The sequence below is a fragment of the Heterocephalus glaber genome, unplaced genomic scaffold (genome assembly GCF_053883595.1).
Source record: "Heterocephalus glaber isolate CG9 unplaced genomic scaffold, H.glaber_assembly_v1.0 deba00001733, whole genome shotgun sequence".
Taxonomy (NCBI): domain Eukaryota; kingdom Metazoa; phylum Chordata; class Mammalia; order Rodentia; family Bathyergidae; genus Heterocephalus; species Heterocephalus glaber.
In genome coordinates, this window is record NW_028258444.1 from 3,262,939 (window position 1) to 3,285,220 (window position 22,282).

At 41.1% G+C, this 22,282-nt stretch overlaps 1 protein-coding gene across 2 annotated transcripts in view; it reads right to left on the reverse strand.

Annotated features, from left to right (window-relative positions):
* The window catches only part of Tmtc1 (transmembrane O-mannosyltransferase targeting cadherins 1), a 258,438-nt gene that overhangs the window by 150,090 nt on the left and 86,066 nt on the right, over positions 1-22,282 (reverse strand). For both annotated transcript variants that reach the window (XM_087199944.1, XM_087199945.1), the window contains exon 6: positions 296-377. In XM_087199944.1, coding sequence (XP_087056070.1) covers positions 296-377 — 82 coding nt within the window. The remainder of the gene's footprint in view (positions 1-295; positions 378-22,282) is intronic.

The following is a 22,282-nucleotide window of genomic DNA, read 5'->3' on the forward strand; positions in this document are numbered from 1 at the left end:
ATACAATAGAAAATGGTCCAGCCAGGCCATATCACCACCTCTAGAGACAGCTCAGCCTTAGCACCTTGAAAGGGACTTGTTAAATACTGTGCAGTTCACATTGTGTGTGTGTCTGTAGGTTCACAGATATCTAGGATGCTTTTGCATATACCTTCCAATGTTTTGCGACATTTATGGCCTATAAATTCTGAGACATCAAGATCATGTTGCTAGAATCTATGGTTGATTCTATTAAATAACCTGGATCATGCCTCTGATTACTTATTAGGTATTGAAGGAGGATACATATACTTACATAACTTACAACCAAAATGGCCCTTTTAAAAAATGGCCTCATGGTAAGCAGGCAATTCCTATCGCTGCTTGCTGTCAGAGACCTGCAATGGGAAAAGAAAAACAAAAAAAAGGTAAGTCCAAGAGTCTACTGCATAATATTCCCCCTTCCACGTGAATGTGCTGAGGCTCCCAAGCTCAGCACCAAGCTGAGAATGCAGCCTTAGATCCACGCAGAGCACTGACTTCGAACCCCCAGAGCTGCTACATGCAACCCAGGAGACCAGGGCAAGTTTCTTCGTTTTTCTGAACATTAATTTTTCTCACTCTGGGGGACAATAACAGCTACAGGAAAGTAAAGTATCTGCTTTACAGGAAAGTACAGATGACAGAAAAGGACTAGCCCTGTTAGCTATAAACGTTGCTATTTCCCATAAATAACCTACTAGTCACTCTGACAACTTTATGGTTACACTGGTCACAGGGCTAATGTTAAAAAAAATAAGAGCTGGCATTTACCCACATAATGTAATTTGAGGAGCACAATGTCCTCTTCTCACAAAATATCTCACACATGTTTTAACCCTAAGAAAAGAGACGGCTAAAGCTGCATAAGGTTAGGTAGTTTTTAGAAAGTTTAAGTTAGGGAATATCGGTGGTGGACCAGAGCTCACACATGGACAATGAACGAAGAATTTTCTCATCCGTGTGTGGCCCTTAGAACCAAATGGGTTACAAGATTGTCAGCTTCTTACTCACACAAATGAGGAGTCCAGACATGCACATGGAAGACAGGACCAGGTGGTTTTCTCATAAAGACAATGAAAGGGAAGCAAGAGGCGCTATGTTAACAGTCCCAGCTCCATGCAAATGTCTACTTTTAAAGTGTGGACTGAAGAAAGAAGCTGAATCAAACCGCATAATCCAGTAGGCATTTTCCACCACAGCCTTTCGTTTCCCCACCCCTTTCCCATTTTTTCCTTTTAACTCATCTTTTTTTCAAAAGATTTCTCCCCAGCAGCTCTTCATATCCACATGTGAATGAGGTCTCCCCATCCAGGGGAACCTTCTGAAAGGACAAGTGAAAGCCTCACAGGGCAGTATCCTCACAGACACAACCACCCTGAGGCCTGCTTACAAATGCACAGGGTTCCTCTGTAACAAGCGATTTGTACCTGGGTCAGTCTTGCTTCAAAATAGGTCTCTTCCTCCCCATTCTGCTTTTCCTTATCCTGCTTCATAAAAAACTCTGCAAGTGACCCAAGGCTCAAATCTGACTATTCAAGTTTTAAAGACTAGAGAAAATGAGGAGCCCTGAAACACAAAACAGTCAGCAACTAACAAGCACTGGTAACCTCCTTTCTTCTCTCTTAGACTCCAACAGGGACCTTGCCAAGGAGGAAGGCCAGGAACATGCGCAGCTCTCATAGCACAGGTTCAGGGCTGCTGTCCCAGAAGGGGCACTAAGGGAGGCCTGCAGTTGTGCATGAAGCTTCATGGAGGTCTGCATCAGTGTAGGTCTGCATCAGTGGATTCTTCTGCGGCCAAGTCCTTGGTTTTGATGTTCTGTGACACAAGGTCTGTGATCCCTAAAAGGTGAAGCATTGCTAAGCACCCTTCTTTCGCCTTTACCTCTACTGTGACTCATTTTCAGGCCGATGAACCAAGACCAAGCCTCTTTTTTCTGTGTTTCCTTTGCAAGAGAGAAGATAGTGAGCAGCCTGAGGTCAAAGAGAATGAATGGCAGAGTGGGTAGAGAAGGTGCTGGGGAGGACAGGAACCATAACCCTCTGAATGAGAGAAGGGTTTCCTGGGTGCTCTGCTTTTGGAAGCTTCCTTTCTCAAGTTCCCTCTGTTGCTAGTCTATTGTAACACAGTGGAAAAATTAGCAGTGGTTTTCCTTTCTATAGAACAACAAACCACAGAGTTTAGGATCTTTTTCAATGCTAAACTTAAATGAATTTCCCCATATACTGTTTTACTGAACATTTGCTACAACAGTTATTTCAGTAAGTTATATTTATAAAGTGTCCTCTGGACTAGAAATTCTTGGAGAAAGTCCATTTCCTCAAAAAGTTAAGTAAAAGGCACCATGCAATTTACTCCTAAAATGTTATATCCCAAAGGAATGAAAGCCTAAAATAGTAAAGAGATCAGTGGCTGGAAAATAAGCCTTCAAGACTTCTATTGCTAGTTGTTGACCAACAGTAAATGGGAAAATAAGCCAAAATGACACAGCATCCCTTTTTTTGGTACTGGGGATCAAACTCAGGACCTTGCACTTGCCAGGCAGGTGGCAGAACCACTGAGCTAAATTCCTGGCCCTAGTGTCCTTTTTTGATGAACAGTAGGGCAGAGGCAGAGATCCTTAAGCTCAGCAGGGATCAGGCCATGAGCTGAGTTCTCTCATCCTTTCCTACTCTCCAGCCCACAACACAGTGGGACAGTGGGACTGTCCCCATCAGTCCATTACATACAGATTCTGTGCTTGATCAAACTTTAGTCAAGCTGCTGAACCTTCTCTTAGGCCCATTTGTACACTTTGTTGTAAAATCCAGTTTCAGTAAGAAAGTTGTTAAATCAGTTTAGCAAGAACTCTTCGATTTTAATAACTGATCTTCCAAAATATCTGATCAGGTTCCTCATCTTCTGCCATCCCCCAGATGATGTCTGATTATCCTGGCTTATCTTCATCAAGAATTCTGTTAGGAAAGTTTAACCAGAATACCCTTTTATCTGTGTTATGGCTTGTGTCTAGATGTCCCCCCAAAACCTCAGGTAGTCATAGGCGGGGCTTTTTCAGGGGTGGCTGGATCTAGAGTGAGTGATGCTGGAATTGATTCACGGTGCAATGCTAGGCTCAAGGGCACTAGGATTAAGAGTGTGAGTGTTAAGTATCCTGGATAAGACATAAGGGACAGAAAGAGCTGTGGTTGTCCCTTGTTGCTCTGCTACCTTCTGTCCACCACAGTTTCTCCTCTGTGATGCCCCTCTGCCATCCCACTCTGCCTTGGAGCCAGCTGATTATGGACTGAAACCTCTACAAACTGTGAGCTAAATAAACCTTTCCTCTTTTAAGTTTGGGTGGCTGGTTTTTTGTCTAAGCAATGAGAAAAGTGACTAAAACAATCTGTAATATTTCCTTTTAGTGATTTTCTATCCACTGACCCATCCACATCTTGCTCCTTGGCTATAATTTCCTATGTGTTGATTCTACAGACAACTCTCTCCTCCACTGCAAAACTCCACCACAGTAAACCATCTCTTGACTGCATTAGGTCTGCTCCATCTTGAATAAAGGCTTTCTTTCCATGATTTCATAACTGTGCTTTTGATACAGGAGATGAAATATGAAAACATTACATCTCCCAACCTGTTAGATGTCTGATACTCCAAGCTTGTATTCTCTAAAATCGAAGAATGAATTCTAGGAACAGAGGTTAAAAACAGGAAACCACAGAGGTTAAAAACAGGAAAATATTTATTGAGAGGATAGCTCTTGGGAGGCAGGAGGGGACCCAGATAGGTAGCTAGAGACCCCACTTTACAGGGAAGTTTTACAGAGCAAAACCCACACGGGTACAACATTCATTACAGCAATGATTAACCAATAAGGTTACAAGTATAGTTGCTAAGGTAACAGTGATCCAATGGGGAAACAAGTCACACGTAACTAGTGTGCATGGAAAGAACAAAGACTTCTTCTAGGGTTGGGGATTGAACTCAAGAGTTCAATCCCCAGTACTGGGAGAAAAAAAAAAAAAAGACTTTTTCTAGAAAATAATGGGTCCAGAGGTCTTGGTCACCCTCTGGGTGACTGATGTCTATCTAAACTTCATTAGGCCCAGCGTTACCTATTATCTTGTCCTTTGAGAAAGTATGCAGGCCTGGTCATTTATTGTAGACAGGTAAGTGAATTAGATATCTTACAGGCAGTTAGACAAGGCCTCCCTTAAGGGAACAGCCCTCCAGGAGCGAACAGGGAGAACAACTGAGGCACATTCACTGGTTAACATTATAAAAAGAAGAGGGACTACTTCCCCTAGAGGTAGATAGCAGTGATTAATATTCTAAATGGGGAATTCCTTGTATGTGACTTGTCTTCCCATTTGATCCCCATTTAATCAATATTACCTGGGTGATTATACTTGTAATCTTATTGGTTGATCATGGTTTTGTCCCACCTCATGCCCACCTTGTAAGTTTCCATTGGGTCTTATAGTTTTGTCCCACTTTGTACCCGCCTCACCACATGGCTTTACTGTATAAAACATCTTTGAAAAGTGGGGTGGGAGGGCAACCTACTTTCCTGTCCCCCTTCTGTCTGTCTTAGACAGAAGCTTTCTTTCTTTCAATCCATTTTGGATACCTAGCGGGTTTGGGAATTAGATCTCTTCCCCCTATATCAGTATCAGGATAATGCTTGCTTCCAGGAATGAGTTTGGGAGTACTGCTTCCCTTTCAATTTCATTAAAGAGTTTGAGGAGTAGTAGCATTAGATCTCCTCTAAATTTCTTGTAGAATTCAGCAATGAATCTGTAAGGACCGGGGCTTTTTTTGTTGGTAGATTTTTAATTATACCTTCAATTTCACTGACTGGTATTGGGTTATTTAGTATTTTTATATCTTCTCAATTCAGCTTTGTTAATTCATATGTATCTAAATATCTGTCCATTTCTTCTTTGAAAAGTGGGGTGAGTGGGCCACCCACTTTCTGGTCCCCCTTCTGTCTCTCTTAGACAGAAGCTTTCTTTCTCTCAATAAACTTTTCCTACTCTTAACCTCAGCTGTTTCTAGAATTCATTCTTTGATTTTAGAGAACACGAACTTTTGTTTCGGATACCTAGTAGATTTGGGAGTGGCATCTCTTCCCCCTATATCAATTTCACCTTTATCTTGAGGCGTAGTCCCTAAAGATAGGTAATCTTTGTCCTGACTCCCGAGGACATAGCCCTATCTGATTCCCTATAAATATTCTACCTAACTTAGCTATCTATATGGAGAATATTTTTTCTTTTACACATATAATAAGATTATCAGTAAGTGCTTAGTGATCTGAACAGAATTTTAAAATCTTTCCCCTCCTTGGCCCTACAGTGCTAGACCATGGTACGAAATATGAATGCTCACATTTCAGGATGCATACAGCAGGTTGGAGTAGGAAAGCCACTTGAATTGTACCACCTTCCTTTTCTTAATCCTTGATGGCTTAAATGAATATTATCTAAGACTTCCAATTCTCAGAATCCACACAACTGACAATTTTTGCCTAAATGTGACTTCCCCGTGGTAAAACCTCTCATACACTAAAATTGTAACTATTCAACATTATACCAATAAATTATAACTAATTGTATAGGGAATTCTTTCTAGAATACCAATCATAACTAGTTTGATTTGCTCTTTCAAGGTAGAAAGGAATATTAATAAAGAATCATATACTTGAAAAAAAAGTTTTAATTCAGAAATTTTAGAATAGGAATTCGAAAACACTGCTTTTCTTTGGAAGAAGACTTCTCATTTGACCAAAGTATAGCAAAGACATAGCTCACCTTAGAAAAGATTAAAAGCTTAGAAAGCAACAAAAGAAACTTAAGTTTCTACAGGTTCCTCCTTCAATACATTGTCCTTGAACCAATGAAGTGCCTCATCTGAAGCTAGCTAGGAAGCAAAGGCATACAGCAGAGGAAATAACAACTTTGATCCTCCTTTGATATGCAAACCAAAGTTCTGAAGGGCAGGAACTATTCCAACAAGACAGTGAGGAATTTCTCAGTTCTATCTACTCAGAAACCCAACTGACCTTCAATACCCAGTCTTTAGCTCCATTAAATTTATCCTCCAGAAATTTTATACTCTTAACTCAATCATGTTCCATACAAAGAAGCATTTACTTAGCTTATCATACATAAAATGGGGACATAAAGACTGAGAAGGTGCAGGGGAATGTAATGACAGTTCCTTTAACCATCTTGAAAATCAAAGTTGGAATGGGACGGGAACAAAACAGCTGAGGCAGTCTAATAGGTGAAAACGAAAAAAAAAAAAAAAAGCTAAGAAATATTAACTAACAGAAAAGGTCATGGTCCTCAGGGACAAAGGTCAATACGGTAACACAGTGAGGCTTCATTAACTTAATCAGGATCAAATTTATATTCCCTTACAATTAATTTATTTGGAGACCCCAACTTTTAACTCTTCAAATAATATAGTAAAAATTCAGTTTGGGTAATATCAGCCTTATCTCCCATTATTAGTCACAGGGAATCTTCAACTCATCAGTAACAGGGCCAGCACAGTGTATTTAATATGACCCAGCCACTGTGCTTTTATGTCATACCAGCCCTGTGAGTCCACACTTGCCCTCATCTTAAGAACGAACCTGAAGTAGTTATGTAGTCACGACCTTGCTGCTAACAAGCAGGAGAGGTGATACCAAAACCCGTATGGAACTCCAAAGCATTCACTTTGCCATACAGCATAAAGGTAAGTGTCACCCCCACACAGTCCCTCAGTTATTGTGGGACTGTGTGATTCAAAAGTTAATTACTCCCCTAGGTTCTGTTGTAAATTTGATGGTTGGAGTGTGTTTGCCTCGAGACAATGGACAATCAGTAATAGGGCGAGATTACTCAGCCATCTGTTTGCCCTAAATCCAAATGTCCCGGGGCCTAGTATCTATAGGACAATCTGTAAACAGGGTGGTCGTAACTATTAGTCAGGATGTCTGCTGACCATCAGCATGTGACAGTGAGCCACTAACCTTTGTTCTTTTTTTCTGTGAATCCACATGTTAACCGCCCCCCTTAACCCCCTATAAAACAACCTTGGACTCTGAGCCAGTTGCCTCTCTGAGCTATTTTGCTTCGGGAGTGCCGTCTGGCCAGACTGATAAAGGTCTGTTTTCCCAACATGGCCGGTGTGTTCCTTCCCGGGTGGTCCTCGCTATAGTCAGCTCCTTGGAGCGTTTGGTAAGGCCTTGGTCTTACATTCTGGAGGCACCGCTGGGATCCCCGGGTGTGCTCCACTTCAGCTCCTTGGAGCATTTGGTAAGGCCCTTGGCCTTACATTCTGGAGGCACCGCTGGGATCCCTGGGTGTGCTTCACTATAGTCAGCTCCTCAGAGCGTTTGGTAAGGCCCTCGGTCTTACATTATAATGGCTCAACTGGTGATTTTTTAAAAATTTTACAATTCTGCAAAATCAATATGCACTCAGTAGAAACCTTATTTTAAATTCTGGTCTAGCTGGGCACAGAGTTGCAGGAGGACTGCTGTGAGCTCAAGGCCAGCCCAGGCCACACAGTTAGTTCAAGGCAGCCTGAACTACATAGCCAGATCCTGTCTCAACTAACTAGTCAATCAATAAATTTTGATCTTTCCCTGAGCTAAGCAAATGTTGTACGGCAACTTCTCTTGATGCCATCAATCATCATGATGCTTTCAAAATGCTCATCATGACTTCTCAGCAGCAGCCAGCCATGACTTCCAGGAAGACACACAATCGTTGAGGGGAAACACCGGCACTCTGCAGTGTAGGTGTAACATGTGACTAAGCTACAGCATTCTATAGATGAGGCGGTTTACGTGCACTTTCAACTTCTGATGGTCTTATTAGGACATAATCTCACTATAAGGTGAAGAGTATCTATGCTTGTACCACTGGTGGTACAAACAGATCTAATCACTTTTATTGGATTTTTTTTTACTAATAAAATTAATTTTTAAAACTGCCTGCTGGTACAGTCATCCATGTACCACTAACCAGTGACTCCAGCTGCCTGACAGCAAGACATACAAATCATGGCCCTGTTGTGCCCATGTTAAAGGTCAATGTCTGCAGTGGTTGCTGCTGGTTGAAGAACAAGCTCTGTCTGTGTACAGCTGGCTGGCCCAGAAATTCGGAGTGAGAAAAGATGGCAGAGAGAGTAAACAGACCTGCCAGGGTGCTATTGCATGGTGAGATGTCCCACCAGCCAGCCCCGCTGGGACAAGCAGCCAGCAGAAGCATAAACTGACAAGGAGGCCCCATGAGACTGGCGAAGAAGCCAACACTAGAGAGATGAAAAGTGAATGAGATGAGGATAGAAGAAACAGAGAACACACACAGTGTCCTGGGGTCGGGAGAGGCCACCCAGGCGCAGTAGGAAAACAAGCGCAGGACCAGTAAAGGATCTGACTCGGGCAGTGCTGAGCAGAGACACTGAGCAGGTTAGCAAGCCAAGTCACTCCCCTTGTAGAGCCAGGACTGATTCTCATGGCAGTGAGCAGTCGATGAAGACCTCAGCAGAGACACTGCCTGATCCGAAGTCCAATGGCACAGACACCCGACACTGGTACAGTGCCCACCCGAGGGGGTGATAAAGAATAGCAGGCACAGCAGCCCCAGCAGGATCTGGTGGGCACCAGGGATGGACAACAGTTATTTTGGAAATTTCTGAGATAGCAGATTTAGAAACTGGAAATTTCTGAGATAATCAGATTTAGAAACAGATGAGAGGTTCTGGTCCAAGTAGGTGAACAGGATTTATAGTAAGTCAAAAACTATGTGTTACATTTATCTAGTAGTATGATTCTGGCATTAAGTATTTTCTTAATGTACTTTATTTTTATTAATTGGACATTAATTTGGAATATATAAACTTTCTCCTGATCACAATATTTAATTTGCCAAAATAAGATCCCTGTGCAAAAGGCTCTGTATTTGTGTGACATTTCTGTGCCAAAAAACTTTCCATCTGTTCTGATATTTAATCCTTGAGAAATATTTGAGGGCACCATAACAGACAGCATGGTTGGTGTTACAGACCCACACCTAACAAGCAGTAGGAACCAAGTCTTCCAGAGGACAATTCAGTGCCTTCCAGTTGCACCACACAGTCCCTCTGCCCATGCATTTGCATGGGTTTTCCCTTATTTCCAACCATCCAGATTTCTTGCACACCACAGACTCTATAGAATGCTTGCCATGGAAGTGCTGCAACTTGGAATATACATCTGTGCAGGTACACAAGTGCACCTGAGCACTAAGAAAAAGAACAGAAATAGCCAATGTTGTTACAACCCTACTTTCTGAATCTCACAGGCTCATACACTCAAGTACAATTAAGCTAATGAAAAAGAGTATTCAGCATTGGCAATGGCTGAGCGCAATGGTGAAATACACTTCAAGTCGACAATGATGACAGCAGCTACCATTTAGGTACCCTCTACTATGTAGATGGGAGAGTCATTCCTGCAATCCTTAGCACATTCCTGTAGAAGGGTCCTATTGGTATATTATTTTGCAAGTGCAGAGACTGGGGAGCTGTGGCCCAATAACTACACCCAGGGTCCCCAGCTAATAAGAGCGGAGTATATAAATCCAGCCTGTGCCTAATCACACATTTCTGCCACCTCTCCTCTCCCTGCCAACAGAATCTCTGTCCGAATCTTCTCAGGAAGATGCTTAAAGTTCAAACACTCTCTCAGGAGTACAAACACATTTTGACATACGTTTAAAAGGAAAGGAATTCAGGATACCAAGACATAGCTGACCAACTGAGAAAGTTCACAAAATGCTGCTACAAAGTTCATCACTGTGAAAAGTGACAAGCTACTCAGACACCAACATTAAATTTGACAAGGAAAATATTAGGAACTAAATGAGGTCCTAGATGCAATATTTGAAAGGGATAAAGGGCTATGTTTAACAATTAAATAATAGCTAACGTTGACTCATGCACATCATAGGCCAGACACTGTTCCGAACACACCTCTGAGATCAGAGATAGGGCATGGGTCTGGCTGGCTGGAAAGAGGAATGGCAGGATCTCAGGATCTGTTCAGCACTCCTCTCAGGACCCCGTATGTAAAGTTCTTGCAGGTTCTCATGAGATGTGAACAGTATAAAAGGACACAGATGCTATGAAGAGCCCTCGGTCACATGCCTTTCATGGTAGCCCACCCTGGCCTCCCAGACCTCAAGTGTACTTTTATTTTTGCTTTTCCCTTGTCTTCTTGTTTGGCCCAAGTTTGCTGTGCAGAACCCATTACTCCCTCACCCCCACTTTTCAAATAATCCTTGTCACTGTTTTTGGCCTGTCTCATTCAACTCTTTGTTTCAGGCAAGAAGGACCTGGAATATGTTTAATGGGCGAGCCATTTCTAAGGGAACAACCGTATAACACACTGAATTTCAAATGCACTAATACAACAACTATGATGCAGGTGCTATTGCTAGCCTCATTTCATACATGGGAAAACTGAAGCACTCACAAAGTGAATGAACCTGCCTAGGATCACTGAGCCAGCACTGAGCACGGCTGGACTTGACTCTGTGTCCTCTGTCCAGAGCTGACACTCCCAGCACCACCCACCAGGCATCTCTGTCCTGCCTGCTGGCTCGGAGGGAGAGCATGACAGACTGGAGGACTTCAGAGAATGAAGAACTCAACACAGGCTCAAAGCAAAAGGGAAGCTGTGGGGGAAGCGAGGAGGGAAGAGGTGGGCAAGGCCATGGGGCCAGGAGGAACAGCACCAGGCTGCAGCACACGGACAAGATGAGCAACAGGAGCGGCAGAGGTGCCTTTCCCAGCTCAGTCCCCACCCCGGGAGTTTGTGACCCCACAGGTCAGCACCAGGGGGATCTGCTGCTAGAGCAGAGCTCACTGTGCACCACTGGTCAGCCATGTCTCTCGCTACCCACTGCATCTGTGCAAGGCACAGGCCAGGCCCACCCACCTGAGCCTGGGCTCTGGGCCCCAGGTCCCAGTAGCTCAGCGTTAGGGCAGGGAAAGGGAAGAACTCTCCCTTCAGCTCTACCAAGCCCCTCCCTCCAACCCCTCTCAGTGAGGACCCTCCATGCCCACCCTGCCCCAACTGTCCTCAGCCACATACTCCTGACAGGGCTCACAGTGGCAGGCGCTGAAGGCAGAGGTGTCACAAGCTTGGGCTAGGCAGGGTGCCTGGCATCCTGGGCTTCCTGCAAACCAAGCTTCTCAGTAAACATGACCCTGCCCTGCACTCAAAGGCCTGCAGCAAAGCCAGAGGCCAACAACCCAACTCAATGCACAGCGTCATCAGGGCAAGAGCAAAGATGCCTTTCTCCATGCAAACGAAAGCATCCAGAGACCAACACGGTCCCGGCCCCGCACACAGGTTTGGACAGGAGAGTTGGCCGTGGGTCCACAAGGGCTAAGCAAGGGACCGAGGGAGTCACTTCCTGCACCCTCTCACCAAGCAACCCTAAACTTCACCTCACTGCCAGAGCCTCGTGTTGAAAGGGTCCAAGTTCCGTTTCACTCGGAACTCTTTCACACTGAGGACAGATATGCCTTGTTAAACAGTGATGGCTGTGAGGCTTCAACGCTGATCAGTTTGGTCTTATTTTTAAATTCCGATCCTCACTCACACTCAAAGCTCCTGAGGAGAAATCTGTTAGATTGCTGAGGAGAGATGAGATTCATGATGACTTAGCACAAAATACACATAGCATATAAACAATCATTATTTATACTGTCAGGGATTTACTGTTTAAGCAAAATGTCTATCAGGACTGTGGAAGTTAGAAAGACATCATGATTGGGTGTATACGATTTTCTAAGAGTAAGGCCTTCTTTTGGTTACACAATTCTTAAAACTCTTCTTTAATTTTCTGCTAGACTTAAGGGTCTCATTTTAGAACATAATAGTCCATAATCTGCTGGCTCCAAGGCAGAGTGGCACATGGTAGAGGAGAAACAGTTCATGGTGCCCACAGGGTAGCAATGGCAACAAGGGACCTTAACAGTGTCTTTCTGTCCCTTATATCTTATCCAGACTACTTAGGGCCAGCAGCACTCACACCCTTAATCCTAGTGCCCTTGAGCCTCACACTGTACCATGAATCAATTCTAGCCTCACACGCTCTAGATCCAGTCAATTCTGGAAAGGCCCCACCTAAAACCCCATGAGGCTTGCGGGGGGGGGGGGGGGGGGTCCATCTAGACAAAAGTCATAACAATTTATATTTTCCTTATAAAGAAATATTTAGGACATAATTTTATAATACTGAGGGTTGCTAAGTTTTCTAGTCCTCTGTGTATAATGTCTTGGTTGTCCTAGGGATCTCTAAGGCCCTTGTCTCTGCTGTCCAGACAGGGCTCTCCCACCTGGAAAAGGACAGCAGAGCATGATGGAACGGCCACAGGCCATGGAGTCACACATACCAGGTCTGAACCTGGCTAACCCCATTGGAAACTGGGAGACCACGGAAGCCCTTTAACCGCGGGTCCCAGGAGCCTCCCCTGTCAAACTGTTGTAATGATTTCTACCTCAGAGGTTACTGAAAGGAGAGGATATATATGTGACAAGAACAGTGACACAACTGAGCGGAAAGTACTCAAACTTATGGTCTGTCCTTCAAGAGCATAAGAAAAAAGGAAGGGAGGGAGGGAGGGAGGAAGGATGGTTAGTTCACCTTGAAACTGAATAAATTTACCCTAGGATAAGTACAGAAAAGGAGTTAATCACTTTCAAGGTCTGTCGGCTCCCTCCTTCCTTGAAGGAGAAGAGAAAAAGAATCTAACTTTTGGAGAACATACAAAGCTATAATTTGGCTGTGGACATTCTCCTAGTTCAGTGACGGCAAATCTTTTAGAGACCAAGTGCCAAACTGTAAACTGAAACCCACTTCTTTATTGCAAAGTACCAACACTGCAATTAAACCTGAAAGCTGAGATATACTTTACAAAAAACAACTTATACATTAGCATCTGTTGTCTAAAGAAAAATCCAAAACACAGTAACACATGTGCCATAGGTTCTCCACACTGGCCTAGTTCACTGCCACCCCTTGATTGTCACATCAGACCCTCAAATATGCCAAGCAGGTTGTATGGGCAAAAGGGAGCAAGCTGAGGAGGAGCACGTGAGTGGGCTTTGGTCAACTACCTGGATACCCAGGCAATGGGTGAACTCCCTAAGGAAAGAGAGACTTTCTCAATTCCCCCAAAAGGGCAAAAAGTGCCCCCAGCTCAAACATCATGCACCCCACCCCTTCTGCCTCTCTCCTGCAGCTTTTCCAGCTTTCCATAAAGATATTCTACTAGCAGCACAGAGGAGACCTCCAGACCTGAGTGCCACGGCTGCCAGGCAGGAGGAGGCTTCCGGGTAGGTGTGCTGTGGCTCCCAGCAGAGAGGAGGTGAGCCCTGCGGGCACCAGGAACCCCCGCCACCGTGTGAAAATAAGAGGACAGGTAAACAAAACCCACAGAACCAGACTTCCAGATCGCCTACAGCAACCCCAAAGGGAAATGAGATGGCCCACTCTGATACTCAACCACCTGGACTCCCTGAACTAGCAACAAAAGAAGACCTGGAAAAAAAGAAAATAGAAATAATTTCTCACATAGAAACAAAGATTGTGCAAATAGTACAAGACATGATTAATAAATCTAGAGAGGATACAGATAAAAAAAAAATAGAGGAGCTGAGGAACACAATGGAATGCCAATACAGGAAACCAATTGAAACCAAAAAACAGATGCAAACAAATTTCCAGGAGATTTAAAAACTCCACTGAAAGTCTATGCAGCAGAATGAGCCAATGTGAAGACAGAATTTCAGATATAGAAGATAAGATTGCAATTAGTGACGAGGAAAATGAAAAATTCATTAAAATTTTAAGGGACCACGAGAAATCAATCCAGCAGCTGCTAGATGATGCAAAGAAGAATAACATAAGACTGATTGGAGTCAATGAAGAAACAGGAGAGAGTGCAGATGACATAAATACACTTTTTACAAAAGTGATGGCAGAAAACTTCCCAAGCAGGGGAAAAGAATTTGACATACAGATAAGCGACGCATACAGGACTCCAAGTAGCCTTCATCAAAAAAACTCTACACACAGGCATATAAGTGTTAAGATTCCAGAAACCAAAAAAAAACAACAAAATTCTACAAGCCATTAGAGAAAAGAAACAAATCACATACTAAGGAAAGCCCATCAGAATCACAGCAGAGTTCTCAACACAAACCCTCAAGGTAAGAAGAGCTTGGAGTGATGTGTTTCAAGCCCTAAAGGCCCTAAAGGAAAACAACCTCCAACCCAGATTGATATACCCTGCAAAACTATCTTTCAAAATTGATGGAGAAATAAGATATTTTCATGACAAAGAGCACCTTAGGAACTTCATGAATACCAAACCAGCATTCCAAAGAATTTTAGACAAAATCCTAGGAAAAGACAACAAGGATCAGAACCCCAGTAAGCCCAGCAGAATGAATCCACAGGGCATGACAAGAAATTAAAAACAAAGGTAGGGGCCAGGGATTTAGCTCAGTGGTTTCATCCCCTGTTGCGCAAGTGCAAGGACCTGAGTTCGATACCCAGTACCAAAAAATAAAAAAAAAAAAGCAAAGGTGGAGGGTCAAACAAAAAGAAAAAGTCATGACAATGATAACTCAATATGTATCAGTTATAACCATCAATGTTAATGGTTTCAACTCACCAAGCAAGAGAAATAGACTGGCAGAATGGGTCAAGAAGCAAGACCCAACAATATGCTGCATACAAGAAACACACTTAATTCAAAAAGAAACTCAGACTGAAAGTTAAATGGTGGAAAACAATTCTCCATGTGACAGGAACCTGAAAAAAAGCAGGAGTAGCTATCCTCTTTGCAAACCAAGTGGATTTCAAACCCACACTGCTTAACAGGGACAAAGAAGGACACTATATCCTTATAAAGGGAACAATCCAAGAGGAAGAGAAGACAAACATAAATGTATGTACCAAGCACTAGTGCACCCAACTATATAAAACAAATACTAACGGACAGGAAAAACCATATAAGCACTAATACAATAATAGTGGGGGACCTCAATACCCCACTGTCACAAATAGATAGATCAACTAGACAAAAACAAGCAATGAAATACTAGAACTCAAACTCTTGAACATATGACCCCAACAGATGTTTACACAGTGTTCCACCCCACCAAATCAGAATACACATTCTTTTCAGCTGCACAGGGATCATTCTCCAAAACAGAGCACATACTTGCTCATAGAACATATTTAGGTAAGTGCAAAGGAATTGAAGTTATCCCCTGTATAAATATTGTGCAGTGAAACCACAGTGCAATGAAATTGGAGATCAACAGCAAAAGAAACTGCAAAAACTTCATGAACACATGGAAATTGAACAACACATTTCTGAATAACCAATGGATAACAGAGGAAATTAAAGATGAAGTGAGACAGTTCCTTGAAATGAATGACAATGACAATACAACATATCGGAATATATGGGACACAATGAAAGCAGTCTTACGAGGGAAATTCATAGCAGTGAATAATCATATTAGGAAAACAGAGTGAGCCCAATTAAACAACCTGACACGGAACCACAAGGTTCTAGAAAAAGAAGAGCAGGACAAACCCAAAGCTCATACAAGGGAGGAAATTATAAAGATCAGGGCAGAAATCAATGGAATGGAGACTAAGAAAATAATACAAAAAAAAAAAATCAATGAAACCAAGAGTTGTTTCTTTGAAAGAATCAACAAAATTGACAAACCCTTAGCCAACCTTATTAGAAAAAGGAAAGAAAAGGCCCACACCTATGAAATTAGGAATGAAATGGGTGAAATTACAACACACCCAGCAGAAATTCAGAGGATCATCAATGCCTACTTTGAGAACCTATATGCCAATAAGATGGAAAACACAGAAGAAATGGACAGATTCCTAGACACATATGAATTACCAAAGTTGAATGAAGAAGACCTAAAAATTCTAAACAACCCAGTATCAATCAATGAAATGACTGATGATTAAAAACTTACCAACCAAGAAAAACCCGGGTCCTGATGGCTTTACCACTGCATTCTATAAGACATTTAGAGAGGAACTACTGCCACTACTGTTTAAACTCTTCAACGAAATTGAAAGGGAAGCAATACTACCAAAATCATTCCTGGAAGCAAGCATCACCTTGATCCTCAAAGCAGAGAAAGACCCAACCAAGAAAGAGAACTATATGCTAATCTCATTAATGAACGTAGATGCAAAAATCCTTAATAAGATAATGGCAAACAGAATGCAGAAGATCATCAAGATCATACACCCTGACCAAGTAGGATTCATCCCAGGGATGCAGGGAAGGTTCAACATATGCAAATCAAACAATGTAATACACTATATCAATAGAGCCAGGGACAAAAAACATATGATCATCTCAACAGATGCAGAAAAAGCATTTGACAAAATCCAACATGCATTTATGATAAAAACCCTACAAAAAATCGGAACAGATGGTCTCTACCTCAATCTGATAAAAGCCATCTATAAAAAACCAAAAGCCAATATCATATTAAATGGTCAAAAACTGAAATTCTTCACACTAAAATCGGGAACAAGACAAGAATGTCCACTATCACCAGTCCTGCGCAATATAGTTTTGGAAACAATAGCCACAGCAATTATACAAGAGAAAGAAATAAAAGGAATAAAGATAGAAAATGAAGAAGTCAAATTGTCATTATTTGCAGATGACATGATCCTCTATATCAAAGACCCCAAGAACTCCACCAAAAGTCTTCTAGACTTAATAAACAAATTCAGTAAAGTAGCTAGATACAAGGTCAACACACAAAAATCAATAGCTTTCCTCAACATGAACAACAGACTCACTGAGAAACAGGGCAAACAATTCCTTTCACAATAGCATCCAAAAAACTGAAATACCCAGGAATCAACCTAACAAAAGAAATCAAAGAACTCTTTTCTGAAAAATATAGCACTTTGAGAAAAGAGATTGAAGGGGATATCAGAAAATGGAAAGACATCCCTTCCTCCTGGGTAGGAAGGATCAACATAGTGAAAATGGCCATACTTCCAAAATTGCTATATAGATTCAATGCAATCCCAATTGAAATCTCAGTAGAATACTTCATGGACCTTGAGCAAACAATCCAAAAATTCATTTAGAACAAGAAGAGACCCAGAATAGCAAAAGCAATTCTAGGTAACAGAGACATGAGAGGGGATATTACAACCCCCAACTTGAAACTATACTACAAAGCTACTGTCATAAAAACAGCATGGTACTGGCAAAGAAACAGACCTGAGGACCAGTGGAACAGATTAGAAGATGCAGAAACAACCTCAGACACACTCAGCCACCTCATCTTTGACAAAGGAGCCAAACACCCTCACTGAAGGAAAGATAGTCTCTTTAATAAATGGTACTGGAGAAATTGGGTTTCAACTTGCCAAAGCCTAAAACTAGACCTATGTCTCTCACCATGCACTAAACTAAAATCAAAATGGATTAAAGATCTAAATATAAAAACAGAAATGCTGAACCAGTTGGAACAGAGGTTAGGTTAAACTCTTGAAGACATTGGGGTAGGAAAAGACTTTATGAACAAAACCTCAGTTGCCTGTGAACTAGCACAAACAATCAACAAGTGGGATCTCTTCTTACTAAAAAGCTTCTGCACAGCAAGAGAAACCACCAGTGGTGTGAAGAGACAACCCACAATATGGGAAAAAATTTTCGCCAGCGGTCCCTTAGACAAAAGGTCTACTATCTTGAATCTATAAAGAACTTAAAGAAATCAGACCTCCCAAATTTAAAGACCCAATCCGAAAATGGGCATCTGAAATGAACGGACATTTGTCAGAAAAAGAAGTTGAAATAGCAAATAAATACATGAAAAAATGTTCAACATCACTGGTCATTCGAGAGATGCAAGTGAAAACAACGCTGAGATTCCACCTCTCTCCAGAAAGAATGGCTGCTATCATGAAATCAACCAATAACAAATTCTGGTGGGGCTGTGGGGATAGAGGAACCCTGCTCCACTGCTGGTGGGAGTGTAGACTGGTGCAACCACTGTGGAAATCAGTATGGAGATACCTCAAAGAACTAGGACTGGAAGTCCCATTTGACTCTGCTATTCCACTGCTGGGGATCTTCCCTAAAGAATTAAAAGAATCATACCACAGTGATATATGTGCACCCATATTCATAGCAGCACAGTTTGTGATAGCTAAAACTTGGAAACAGCCCAAATGCCCATCAACTGGAGACTGGATCAAGAAAATGTGGTTTTTTTATAAAATGGAGTACTACTCAGCCATAAAAAATGAGAAATTAGAGACATTTATAGCTAAGTGGATGCACATTGAGGCGATACTCTTAAGTGAAATAAATAGGACACACATGTGTAAATACCAAATAGTTTCTCTGGTGTGAGAAACTGAAAGTGTAAATAAAGACTAAAACATATAATAGGTAATGTGAAATAGGAAGGGGCAAAGGGGAAGGAAGTGGGAGGGCTAGGGGAAAGGAAAGAAGGGAATGGAATTAATATGAGAAAATGGAAAAAGAGGAACAAAATCTTTGTAAATAGGGAGGGATGGAGGGGTTGAATGGAGGGCTGGGCAAGGGTGAAAAATAAGAATCAAGAGAGATTAAGTAAAGGTGCAAATTTCCAATGATGAATGTCATTATATTATATACCTAAAATGTACCAGTGATTAGAATGAATAATTGATAATGCAAAATAGGAAGAAAAGGTCCAAAGGGGTAGGGGTAGTGGGAGGGGCAGGGGAAAGGAAAGAAGGGAAAGGAAAAATGATGAGAAAATGGAAAAAATGGAAACAAAGTCTTTGTAAATAGGGCAGGGTGGAGGGGATGAAGGGAGGGTTAAGAATGGGGAAACAATAAGAACCAAGATGCATCATGTAAAGGTACAACTTCCCAATGAGAAATGTAAATGTGTTGTATACCTAAAATGTACCAATAAAAGAATTTAAGAAAAAAAATTGCGTAATTTGCTCTTTTAGGCAATCCAGTAGTTTACAGAAAGCAGAAAATGTAACATGAAAAATTTAAAAATGCAACATACTTAACCAAGCAAAGCCTGCTTGCAAATAGGCTCTCCTAATTATTATAGAGTTGAGGTGTCTATAACAGGGTAGCTTATAAATTCACTGAAAATAACTTATTTCTTAACACTTTAAGTAAAAAAAAAATACTAGCATTGGTAGGTCAGAAAGATTAGAAACAAATCCTAGTTTTTCATTTTTTCACTTTCTCTGGGAAAAAAGGATTTCTAGTGTAATTTTATTGACATTTACTAGTTAAAGGAGGCTACAAAGAATACTTGAACCTCAAATGGTTGCGATCTACTGATGCGGTGAGCTAAACTAACAATGAATAATTTCAAAACATGTTTTTTCATTTCAGAGCACAGTTTATCTCATTTGACATTAGCATCATCTCCAAAGATGACAATTTTAACACAAAAAGACAGTTTTCACTTTCTTAGTTCTTTGTACTACATTGCTTTGAACAAATTCATGTCTGATTTATTTCCTAATGCTAAAAAATAGCAAAACTAGGGTTATTGAGAAATGTTTCTTTTTCTTTTTCTTTTCTTTTCTTTTTGATCCTCTTTCTCATTCTTTTGCTCATATTTCAGTGCGAAGTGAACTCTGGTTTGAGGTGGGTTGTGGTAGACACTTGTCTGGCTTATGCAAAGCCCTGGGTTCAACCCGTAGCACCTCATAAAAAAAATCTTTGATTCTAGTATTAGATAGCACTGGATTCAAATACTGATTCTGTTACTACCTAATTATGTATGAGATAGAAGTTGCAGTGAGATTTAAATGAAAATACAGTGAGAATGCTTAGCAAGAAACAAGAGATAGCGACACACAAACACATACACAACCCTGAGTGTCATTGTTGTTTTCTAACAGTGTTACTGTGAATGACTAGTTATAGTGAACACAGAATTTTTTCTAACAGTTACACAGAAAATGTGGTAACAACTTCAAGAACATTTTTTCTTTTCTATTACAAACAGTGGTTTTTACTGCCAACCTAGGAAGTACTACAGTACTTTTTTTTTTAAGTAACTGAGCTCAAGATGGTAAGAACATATCTTTCCCACAAATTTTTATTTTACAACTAAAATGCATTCACTTAGTTCAACTTCAGGAGAGACTCTTAACCACATATCAGGCACTAACCTTCACCTTCAAACTATGGACTGGCAGAACAAAGAACTAGGCAATTTGTAGAGCCCTCGTAACAACCATAGAACATATACCTCCAGACTTCATTTAAATGAGAGAAAAATAAGCCATTGTCTTCCACAATCCACTACACACACATACACACATACACACAAACACACACACACAGCCAATATACTGTTTTGTTTTGACACAGCAGCATATCTAACAAAATACATCCCTTTTCTCATAAAATATCTACAATGTGAGGGGCTCTGGACTCTAAATTTCACTTTTTAGAAATTTAACTTTTATAAAATACACAAAGGAGAATATTGAGGCACTAAGATTTTTTAATACTTCCCTAAGCATTCAGAATTTAAGATTATGATGCAAATCATGATGTTTTAAAATTAATGACAATTACCTTCCAGGACTCTTACAATAAATAAATGAGTAAATACGTCCTTTTCTGAGCCCCAGTAATTTTCTTACTCTTCCTCTGTGGAGGAGTCTGCCTCTCCAAAAGCCAGGCATTCATCATCACTACAGTAAGGGGGTTAAGCTCCTGGAATTGTTGCTTTACTACTGCACTATAACAGCTGTGTGTTCTTAAAGTGGTGGCTATGATGGGAAAGACCACAGCACATTTAGCCATGTCCTTTTGCACCCATCAATCATACCCATGCTTATGTTCATCTCTGTTGACCCTGTTTGGTATTCCAAACAGATAACAGAATGAATGGAACGCAACAAAACTCAAAGTATATTTTGAAACCAATCCCTCCCATAACATAATTTGGACAAGTATAGATCATCATAAAAAAATGGATTCATCACAAAAGCTCCTAGAGGATTTTTCATAATATATGGCAAGAAAGGCTCAGTAGTAAATCTAGTGAAAGAGTCATGGACCCCCCTCTAGAGGAAGGAAGTGCTACAATCAGTGTATTCCTGTTTTACACAGGTTGTTTTTCTTATGAGGTTAAGATAAGAGGCAAAGCGTACTTTCACATTTCCAAACAGGCTAACTGAGCACTAGGCAATATAGGAAATAGGAATCTCAATTTATTTATAATCTCAATTACTAAGGCATATTGTTTTAGCAGCTTCTATATGAAGTGTGACAATAAAGTAATGAGATCAGGTCTTTTGTTAGGCTCATAAACTGGCACTGATGGGAATTCCAAAATAAGACTTTCTAAACAATATTGAGAAATTAGAAAATGGATGAAGTTTATAGCAAAATCACTGAAGATATAGCAATCATTTTTATATGGAAGCTCTGGTCTCTTTATTAAAACTACAGCCACGGCACTGATCACCACAACTCACATATGGACATTAACTTTGTGATAAGCAGTTAAATACTGATGAGTGTGTCTCTCTATTCTTTTGAGCAGAATAAGAAATCCTTTGAATATGAATATACATCTAATTTTATCACATTTTGGGAAAATCTGTTGCCTCCTTTTGAGATCAGTATTAAATAACTGCTGTAAGATGAAAACTCTAAGGGTTGGGTTTTTTTACAGTAAAATTGATCATCACCCAAACCCAAAACAGAAGAAACAATTTTCAACTGTTCAGATGTTAGTGCACACAGGGAAACCCCCATGGTGTTCAATGGCACATCATGGAGTGATGTAACAACTCATACACTCAAAATTTTAAAAAAGGACCCCACACCAAGAGGCGTACGGAAGTCTGAGATGAAGAGGACAGAGGCAGAACAAGGGCAAATGTGAGTGGGCTGTACACATGAGTGTGCTACAAGGACAAAGGATGTGATCCGAGCCCATTCAAGAGTCACCAGTACGAGGTGGCCATGTGTGGCCTAATGCTGGGTCCAGAAGATACAAGATCACTTCAGGAAGGGGCATAAAGCAGACCACAATAAACGAAAGAAAGAAGCTAGGGATAGATAAGCATGTTCTTGTGGAGACAAGTGTAACTAATAATAACTCACAAGGATTCTGTATCAAGCAATTTCTGAGGTAAGTTCATGACAT